The 10802-nt window shown below is 36.7% G+C and overlaps 1 protein-coding gene across 1 annotated transcript in view; it reads left to right on the forward strand.

The window, feature by feature from the left end:
• LOC139953822 (melatonin receptor type 1A-like) overlaps nucleotides 1-10533 on the forward strand; it is a 29304-nt gene extending 18771 nt beyond the window's left edge. Inside the window, exons 3-5 of the mRNA XM_071953392.1 lie at nucleotides 1742-1993; nucleotides 5181-5407; nucleotides 9552-10533. Of these exons, the coding sequence (XP_071809493.1) occupies nucleotides 1742-1993; nucleotides 5181-5407; nucleotides 9552-9708 (636 nt within the window). The 3' untranslated portion in view covers nucleotides 9709-10533. The remainder of the gene's footprint in view (nucleotides 1-1741; nucleotides 1994-5180; nucleotides 5408-9551) is intronic.
• Nucleotides 10534-10802: the final 269 nt, after the last annotated feature.

Consider the following 10802-nt stretch of genomic DNA (forward strand, 5'->3'; position numbering starts at 1 on the left):
ATATACACCAAGCGAGAAGACTGTCTTTGACAATTACCAATAGTGTCCAGTGTCTTTAAGGCAGTGTCTATAAGGCACTTACAGTGTCTTTATTGGTAATTACTCAACACAATTATTAAAGGAACGTTACAGAATTGGTAAGAAACACAAATCGTGAAGATCACAGATTTACATAAAACTTATACGGTCTAATTTGATGATGATAATAGAGAACATCCCTTGAAATATTTCTGTCTGAAACTTCATGTTTGATTTTAAATAAATAATCTAATTTCGCGTTTGGAGTTTATCGCTCAGTGAGCGTTTTGTTCATTTTTGTTTTGGCATCGATGCAATGCAAAATGTGTAATCGGTTTTTCACTATTCTCTCGGGACCCATCAGAAGGTCGATCGATCTCAAACTTGTACAGGTTTGTCAGTTTATGTGTATATGGTGGATTACATAATGTGCTTATACTGCCAGCAACTGTTTTGCTTTCAAAACCAACCCTGAATGTTCCTTTAACATGATTTAACATAAACACTTTGGTTTGGTATGCGGGTGTTTTTTTATACTTACTCAGCTTTCAGACTGAGAATAACTGAAAACCAATACAAGTTGTATTTAAATGCACTGGACACTGTTGGTCATTACTCAAAATAGTGTTCAGCATTTAATTTATTTGGTAACGAGCAATGTAGAGCTGTCTGTTGATTGCATAAACCATTGTGAGAAACTGCTCCTTCAGAAGTAACGTAGTTTTTGAGAATGAGGTAAATTCTCACTAACAAAATAACAATAAAATACTTCAGCTGAAGTATATTTTTATCATGCATTCGACAACACACAATAAACTGTGCACCAAGGCTGTTTCTCTTCATTTGCAACTTTGATGACCAATTGAGCCTAAGTTTTCTAGGATGATTGATTTTTATGTTTGGAATAATATAACACACTATAGTTATACTAACGACGGCAATATGAAGACAATTCTATGACATCAACAGTCCTGCCATTGACTCAATAAACTGTAGTCAATTATTAGTTTTCTGTATGTAGACCTACATAATGGTATTGTCAAGGCTCTTATTTTTAAGGTAATTAGCTAAAAACGTAGACAATATAAAAATAAAACATGTGACGGGCGTAGGCTGAGAGACAAAGGGGTAATTCCACTCAAAGTACAACGACAGTTGAAGTTTAAATATCAACGACTGATGTAATGTGGAGCGACACTTAGTTGCTTTTCTAGAAGGAACATTACAGAATTGGTAAGACAAAAATTCGTCAACTTACACGGTCTAATGATGATGATAGTACGAAACATCATTTGAAATATTTCTGTCTGATATGTCATTTTATGAGATACAAATAACAGTTAGTTCTCGTTTGGAGTTTATCGCTCAGAGAGCGTTTCGATATTATTTTGTTAATCTATAGCATGCTATGTTCTATTGATTCGTGACCCAGATCGATCTTTAAACTCTATGTTATGGTGGGTGACATGAAGTGCTTACATTGTCAGTAATTGTTAACAATAACCAATTATGTAATGATACTTTACCCCCCCCCCCGCCCCCCCCCCCCCCCCAAAAAAAAAAAAAAATTGTTAATTCCTTAAAAGTGTTAAACCTACATTCATAAATACCTCGACTTCGTATCGGTAAAATTATCAAAAACCAGGCCTCGTTGGGATAAACCACCAGTTGAAAACCTCTTCACCACACATTGATTCCCTTAATTATGACTTCTACCCCACAGATCTACACCCGTCGAAACACGCTCATAATGGCAGCTTTTCTCTGGATCCTTTGTTTCTTGATCGACTTTCCCAACCTCGTTGGTCTAAGCAAACACATCTTCGACGTTAAGAAACGAGGCTGCTCATTCGACAGACTGGGATATTACGGCTACACCCTCTATTTCATCGGGATGGGCGTGGCTACCCCCATGAGCATCGTGGTCTTCTGCTACCTTAAAATATTTCTCTTTGTTCGAGCACATCATATCAAGGTGAAGTGTTGACTCATAATCCATAATTCATAATTCCATCTGACATACAATCCATTTATACTATTTTAAAGGCAGATGGACACTATTGGTAATTACTCAACATCATTATAAGCATAAAACCTTGTTTGGTAACGAGTAATAAAGAGATGTTGATAGTATAAAACATTGTTAGAAACGGCTCCCTTTGAAGTAACGTAGTTTTTGAGAAAGAGGTAAATTTACAACAACTTTGATTTTGAGATCTCAGGTTTAGAATTCTAAGCATCTAATGAAAGCACACAACTTAGTGTGACAAGTTTTTTTAATAATTTCATTGTTATCTTGCAACTTCGACGACCAATTGAACTAAAACTTTTACAGGTTTGTTATTTTATGCATATATTGCGATGCACCTAGTGAGAAGAGTGGTCTTTGACAATTACCAATGGTGTCCAGTGTCTTTAAGCAAAAAGTGAAGACTTTTCATTTTAGTTTTGCTTTTATGAAAAATGTGCTGGTAATAATGTGTATTTTTAGTAGTATGCAAGATCTTGTTGTAATTCGCAAAATAAACCAGTATTATGAATCTTCTAAAAGTGTTTCCCTTTTATTATAAAAGGGTAAACTATTTGCATTGGACAGTATTGATAGTAGCTCAAATGAATTGCTAGCATCAACTTGACATTGACATGATTGAAATTAGTTTTCAGCGTAATAACCAAAACGTATACAGACTCTTTAATAATTATATATTTTGTATCTTCTATCACAAACACTAGCCAAGCTTATTCCGCCCAGATGAGAGATGTTTATTAATCAAAATACAGAATGTACCGTTGACCTGTAAGGAATGCAGCCTTCACATAAACTATTAGCCTTGCTCAAGGCAGTCGAATTATTCACTCCGAAAAAAGACCGCCGCTGTATAAAAACCCACCCGTATTCACTGTGCGTAAAACCCACCCGTATTCACTGTGCGTAACATCGCACGACACGATGCCCCCGTACACTATCCGCATGCGGAGGCCGTCAGGCCGACAGCCTTGTAGGATCTGTGTTGAAGCCACTGACCTCATTACTATAATAAGCGAAGAGTTCCCACGGTCAGCTCATTACCATAATGCCCGCGAAAGACGAGACATGTTTACCTCACACACCACCACCACGGACGCATGATAGGGTCCAAAGGTCGTGATAAGGGAAGTGCGTGATTGGACGTCAAAATGAATAATTCATTTGCCTCACATCCTGTGTTGTCTGATAGGTCTGACGAACGATATACATATTCATGAGCTGCATACTAGCATATCCTCGAGCCCCCCCAATTTCGTCCACTATTGGAATTTTTTCAATACAACACATTAAAACGGGAAGATACAGATCCGACAAGGCTGTCGGCCTGACGGCCTCCGCATGCGGTTAGTGGTGTACGAGTGCGATGACTTGTGCGAACAGTATTCGTGCGATGTGACAGTGTGTATACGGGTTGGTCATTCGGTGTGATCGCACACACCATGCACAGGGTATACGGCGGGTGGGTTTACAGCTGCGTCTTTTCGGAGCGAATAATGCGACTGCCTTGAGCAAGGCTAATAAACTATGTGAAGGCCCGTTTCATACATCCTGCGTTTCGAGAATGCCAAACAAACTTTGACGTCACTTGGCTTTTTTTTTTGCCGCGATTGATTCGTAGGAGTTGAAACACAGTTCAACTCTTGCAAATTATTAATTGATAATCGGTATTATACGCATGAAGGTATGAACCGACCTTAAAGGCAGTGGACACTATTGGTAATTACTCAAAATAATTATTAGCATAAAACCTTTCTTGGTAACGAGTAATGGAGAGAGGTTGATAGTATAAAACATTGTGAGAAACGGCTCCCTCTGAAGTGCCATAGTTTTCGAGAAAGAAGTAATTTTCCATGAATTTGATTTCGAGACCTCAGATTTAGAACTTGAGGTCTCGAAATCAAACATCTAAACGCATACAACTTCGTAGGACAAGGGTGTTTTTTTCTTTCATTATTATCTCGCAAGTTCGATGACCGATTGAGCTCAAACTTTCACAGGTTTGTTATTTTATGCATATGTTGAGATACACCAACTGTGAAGGCCAGTCTTTTACAATTACCAATAGTGTCCACTGCCTTTAACCAGTATTCTCTTGAGTTGATAGTATAAAACATAGCGAGAAACGACCCCCTCTATAAGTAACGTAGTTTTCGAATAAGAAGTAATTTTCCCCGAATGTGATTTCGAGTCCTCAGAATTAGATTTTGAGGTCCCGAAATCAAGCATCTGAAAGCACACAACTTCATGTGAGAAGGGTGTTTTTTTTTCTCACACCTTCGACGACCAATTTAGTTGAAATTTTCGCAGGTTCTGTTATTTTGTGCATAAAATTATGTTGAGATACACCATGTGAGAAGACTGGTCTTTGACAATTACCAGAAGTGGCCAGTCCCTTTAATGTCTGCCTTTCCTCTGTCCACAGAGATCAGTATCAATCAACCATAGCAAGAGGAAATTAAAGGCTATTATTTAATTTACTATTGGTAATTGTCAAAGACTAGCCTTCGCAGTTGGTGTATCTCAACATATTGAGCTCAATCGGTCATCGAAGTTGCGAGATAATAATAATAGAAAAAAACTACCTTGTCACACGAAGTTGTGTGCGTTTAGATGGTTGATTTCGAGACCTCAAGTTCTAAATCTGAGGTCTCGAAATCAAATTCGTGGAAAACTACTTCTTTCTCGAAAACTATGGCACTTCAGAGGGAGCCGTTACTCACAATGTTTTAGACCATCAACCTCTCCCCATTACTCGTCACCAAGAAAGGTTTTATGCTAATAATTATTTTGAGTAATTACCAATAGTGTCCACTGCCTTAAACTTAGAACCTGGTACTAAAAAAAAAAAAAAAAAAAAAAAATCGATAAATGTTCCGAACACAATGTTTGTCGCAGGAGACGAAAATTGCGTGTATAACATATTTTACGCTAAACTACAACACAACATAAGTTTGATGAAGACGTTCACATCGAAACGTCGAGTCATTCACTCCAATAGTCTAGATCACATCATTTGCAGATAATATTTACAAGTTGTAACCGCAACTTTCGTAGCTCCCCTAATTGCAGAATTTCAAACCCAATGTTTGTTTCTTATTTTAAATTCTACTTAAAAAACGTTGTCCTCCATCAGGTTAAAGCTTGGCAATCTGGGGCGCCCTCTGACGGCCATTCTCCCATAGATGGAGGCAAGAAGATTGACACTCGACTGTTACGGACCGTCGCCATTATCTTCCTTGTCTTCTTACTGTGCTGGACGCCATACACCATTATCGTCTTGTCCGATTTGCATAATACGTACCCGGATGAGCTATACGTAGCTGCGATTATAATGGCACATGCAAACTCGAGTATGAACAGGTAGGTTTGTGCAGGAATTGATTTGAAACTTTGCATGGTGGAAATGCGATATAGAAAGGTTTGCGGTAACACCATTGACTATCTCTAATGATGGACTCTGATGTTGCATGCTGCTTAAGTACTGCATCACCGATCATTTCTATATAGGTTTGTGCACCTAACGGGACACTGTTGGTAATCGTCAAAGAGCAGTCTTCTAACTGGGTGTATCTCGATCATAATATGCATACAATAACAAACTTGTAAAAACTTGAACTCAGTTGGTCGTCGAAGTTGCGAGAGAATAATGAAAGAAAAAACACCCTTGTCATACGAAGTTGTGTGCTTTCAAATGCTCGATTTCGAGACCTCAAAATCTAATTTTGAGATCTCGAAATCAAATCCGTCGAAAATTACTCCTTTCTCAAAAACTACGTTACTTCAGAGGGATCCGTTTCTCTCAATGTTTTATGCTATCAACAGCTCTCAATTGCTCGTTACCAAGTAATATTTTACGCCAATACTTTGAGTAGCTACAAATTGTGTCAAGTGTCTTATAACTCGTCATTCTACATTCGATCTGGTCGCCGACAATATACTGCATGCGTTCTTGCCATTAGATGATTTTTAACGATGTAATTTAAAGTGCGTGTGCATACGTCCCTCTATTATTACTAATAATCGTTACTCTAATTCCAAAAGGCCAGCGGTTCGAACACGTCAACAATTCTGTCAGAGATTGAAGGTCTCGATATTAAAAACTTCAATGTTTGTTTATTAACATTGTGCGTTTTTCAATTTAGCTGCTACTACGTGCGTGCAACATTCTTTGTAGGGTTAATAATTCCAAGACATTTTATTAGATTGGTTAAAGGGTCTACATGTATATAACTTTTGTAGCACAACAAACACAATGTCCACAGATTTACACTAAACTTACACAGTTTGAAGATAATGATAGTAGAAAGCTTCCCTGTAACTACTACGTGCTGAGGTGCTGTAGTTTTTGGAAAATGAGTAAAACAATGTCACGAAAATAATTTTCGTCTCATGAGACGAAAATTATTTTAATCATTTACAAAAGTATTTTCAGGATTTTTTTTTATTCATTTCTCAAAAACTACAGCACCTCAGTAAGTAAGATTTAAGGGGAAGCTTTCCGCTATCATTATCTTCAAACCCTGTAAGTTTAATGTAAATCTATGGACATTTTGAAAAAGTACCCAAATCCTTTAAAGGCGATGGATACTATTGGTAACCACTCAAAATAATTATCAGCATAAAACCCAACTTGGTACCGAGTAATGGGGAGAGGTTGATATTGAGTTTATTTCATCCGTATCTCGCAACTTCGACGAACAAAGCAGCTCAAATTTTCACAGGTTTGTTAAAATGAATCCCCGCTACAAGCTTTGTAAAACGCTTTAATACGTAAGCGACTACTTGACTATTCGCACCTCAAACCCAACTATGGCACTTTTCGCGACTAATTTTTGATTCTCACGAATTGTGGCAATTTGTGCCGCAAGCAAGCACAGTATTAATTATGTTGTTGTGAATAGTAGTAAGCGACACAACTGGTTCACCAAACAGGTAGAGCACTGTTCATACTTCCTGCTAATGCGAATTAAGTTTTCAAGTCAAGGTGCTATTTTCGCAGCGAAAGTTTCGCAGGAGTTGAGCACAAGTCAACAAAAATTTGTTTCGAATTTGTGTCGTCAAAATTCGTAGCAGTCGCATTAGCAGGAATTAATAAATACATTGGACAGTTTCCAGTCTATGATTGGTCAAAACCCGATCACGTGGAGATGTAATATCTGATGATAGGAGGTATATCGCCAGCTCAAAATCATTCTACAAACCCTTTGTTGAATCTGTTAGCCTTCTTCAATTCAGTGTATAATATGATGGACTTTGAGCAATCGATTTAAAGCCATTGGACCCTTTCGGTACAGAAAAAAAAGTTCACAGATTTACAAATAACTTACAGGGAAACTTTACAGAAGGTAGTGGTGAAAGACTTCTCTTGAAATATTAGTCCATGAAATGCTTTACTTTTTGAGAAAACAGTAAAACAATATCAATTCTCGATAGCAAGAATTACGGATTTATTTTAAACACATGTCATGACACGGCGAAACGTGCGGATACAAGGATAGCTGTTCTCCCGACTCCGATGACCAATTGAGCTTAAATTTCCACAGATTTGTTATTTTATATAGAAGTTGTAATACACGAAGTGTGGGCCTTGGACAATACTGTTTACCGAAAGGGTACAATGGCTTTAAGATCGTTTTGTAGCCAAAGTCTAAGGATATCCATATAATAATAAAAAATAACATGCATTTAAAAATAAACAATTTCAAGTGGGATGAAATAGCAGAAACTGAACAAGCTAACAGATGGATTTAAATAATATTGTGTTTTGAGAGCGGACATCCATGATATTTATTGGTCCTTGGACAAAAGTAGGAACATTATATTGATCACGAGAACTAACCTTCATGTATAATAGACCTTAAGACTATATTTAATCACACTTGTTCTGATTTTTTTTATAAGGGCAAACTGATGAAAAAAATCGGAAATCAATCTGAAAAAGAAAAGCATGTCATGCCAGAATAATGTCAATGTCGAAGAATCGTATTTTGAAAAGACAGAAAACCAACAACCCATACAATTTACCATCGCTTGTGTACATTTAAAAATCAAACACAGCATATTCTATGAATGTGCACGAAGTCTGAAAGTAACCAACGAGTTTGATGATGTTTCCTGAAATTAATTTAATGAAACTAAATTGAAATAAACATTTGGCAAATATAACCAACATAATTTCTTAAATGTCAGTTTTAAAGCTTACTGCTTGTGAAGTTTCTTGCTCACTTGAAACATGAAATTTAGTTTTCCCCCGAAATAAAGCCAGATTTGCGAAAACCTTATTTGAAAATACAAAAACAAACAGCTGATTTCGGTTGCAACAACTTAAAGCCATTATACACTTTCGGTAAACAGTATTGTCCAAGTCCCGCACTTCGTGTATCACAACTTATATATAAAATAACAAACCTGTGAAAATTTAGGCTCAATCGGTCATCGGAGTCGGGAGAAAACAACGGGAAAACCCACTCTTGTTTCCGCACTCTCCGCCGTGTCATGACATGTGTTTAAAATAAGTCCGTAATTCTCGCTATCGAGAATTGATATTGTTTTAATGTTTTCTCAAACAGGAAAGCATTTCATGGAACAATATTTCAAGAGAAGTGTTTCACCATTACCTTCTGTAAACCCTGTAAATTATTTGTAAATCTGTGAACTTTTGTTGTTTTTGTTTCTGTACCGAAACTGTATAATGGCTTTAAAACATAGACGAACAGAGCCATCATGTGACACTACATGAATGATGACGCGGCAGTTCGCGAATTTTTCTGAAAAGGCTCGGTGAAGGTTATTCATGTGAACTCATTTTCCTGATTGATTGTTGTTATGTAAATGGCTTGCGGTAACACCGTGTGTATACTAATTAATAGCTGGGTTAATCACATTCTTTTGATAACTTGTCTTGCTTAGGGCCTAAATTCTGCTACCGCGGAGTAAATTTTTCGGAATTCGGTATATTTTCAAAGATCACTTGTTGCCGTTTTCGTTCAATTTTGTAGTCGGAGTTTAATTTACTCTTTCATAAACAAAGATGAACAGCGATCGGATAAGAAGTGCCAAGATGTCTCAAAGGCACTGGACATCTTTAGAAAATGCAAAGACCAGTCTTTCCACTTGGTGTATCTCAACCTATGCATCAAATAACAAACCTGTACAAACTTATTTCGGAAAAAAGTTGGTCGTCGAATTGCGAGAGAATTATTGGGAAAACAGCACATAATTGTCGCACAAGCTGTTTGGTTTCAGATGCTTGAATTGGAGACCTCAGCTGGGGTCTCGAATTCAAATCATATTATTTAATTGAGAAATTACTTCTTTCTAAAAGAAAAATACGTTAATTCAGAGTGAATCGTTTCTAACAATGTTTGATACTATCAATAACTGTCTCGCTACCAAGTAAGGTTTTATGCTAATAACTGTTTTGAGTAATTACCAAAAGTGTTCACTGCCTTTTAACTGATTTGAACTTATGTCTCTTACAACATTCTTCCCGTTTTCACCACAGTATTCTTTATGGTGTCACGAACAAAAACTTCAGAGAAGGTTACAGGAAATTAATTCAAACGATGACGTGTGGACGAGTATGCGCATCTCGAGCCGACCAACAAGTTACGAACCCCAGCTCCACTTTGAACAGAACAACGCGAGTCGAACGGATGTAACCATTGTAGCCCGACTATTAGACTTGAGTCAGTCGACGTGATCAATCGTTGTACCGCGTTATGAGGGAAGGGACATACATTTGTAAACAAAGTTTATAATACTACTATCTATTATTTATCGTTCATCATTGTAATTAAAATGTAGAGTTGATTTAATTGTTATTCATAATGTAACTTTTGGGCATCATCTCTAAGAAGTTCTGTGTGTGTGCACCCCCCCCCCCGTTTTGTATGTATTTTTTATAATGTTATTTGTTTGTAATTTGCTGTTCTTTTGTTATAACATTTTATTGTTATTCGTGCCTTCGAACCTCCGGCCTCGGATGGTCTGGTTACACTATCCACTACTATTATATCATTTTTATTTATTGGTAAGTCTTCATTCTTATTTTTATTATTATTTTATAATTTAATATTAAATATTTAGTTTTATTATTTATTTTTAAGGGAGAGACTTTTGATATATCGAACCCCTCATTTAGGCATTTTCTGAATCAGACTGAAACGACTTGCTTTACTCATGTTAACTCACGTTTTACCCATTTCACAAAAAACTAAAGCACTTCAGTGAGTAGCTATTTGAAGGGAAGCTTTCTACCATCACTATCTTCAAACCGTGTTAGTTAATGTAAATCTATGGAAATTGTGTTTTATGCCCTAACAAATTTACTCGAACTCTTGAAAGGGTACGTACTTTTTCCTAACACAAAACACAGTGTCCCCAGATAGACATTACCCTTGCACAGTTTGAAGATTATGACAGTAGAAGGCTTCCCTTGAAATTATACTTACTGAGGTGCTGTGTTTTTTGAGAAATGGGTAAAACAAATAATTTTCGTCTCAGTTTTAGCATATAAAAACGTATTAACCAGTTTTGCTATGGTTTAGATTGAATACCATAACTGGTTAATGGGATTTTACATGCTCAAATAATTTTCGTCTTCCTGAGACTTAAATTATTTTGTGACTTGTTTTACTCATTTCTCAAAAGCTACACAACCTCGGTTAGTTATATTTGAAGGGGAGCTTTCCACTATCATTACCCCGTAAGTTTAATATAAATATGTGGACGTTTTGAAAAGGTGACCATGGTA

Source organism: Asterias amurensis, chromosome 22 (genome assembly GCF_032118995.1).
Source record: "Asterias amurensis chromosome 22, ASM3211899v1".
NCBI classification, from domain to species: Eukaryota; Metazoa; Echinodermata; class Asteroidea; order Forcipulatida; family Asteriidae; genus Asterias; species Asterias amurensis.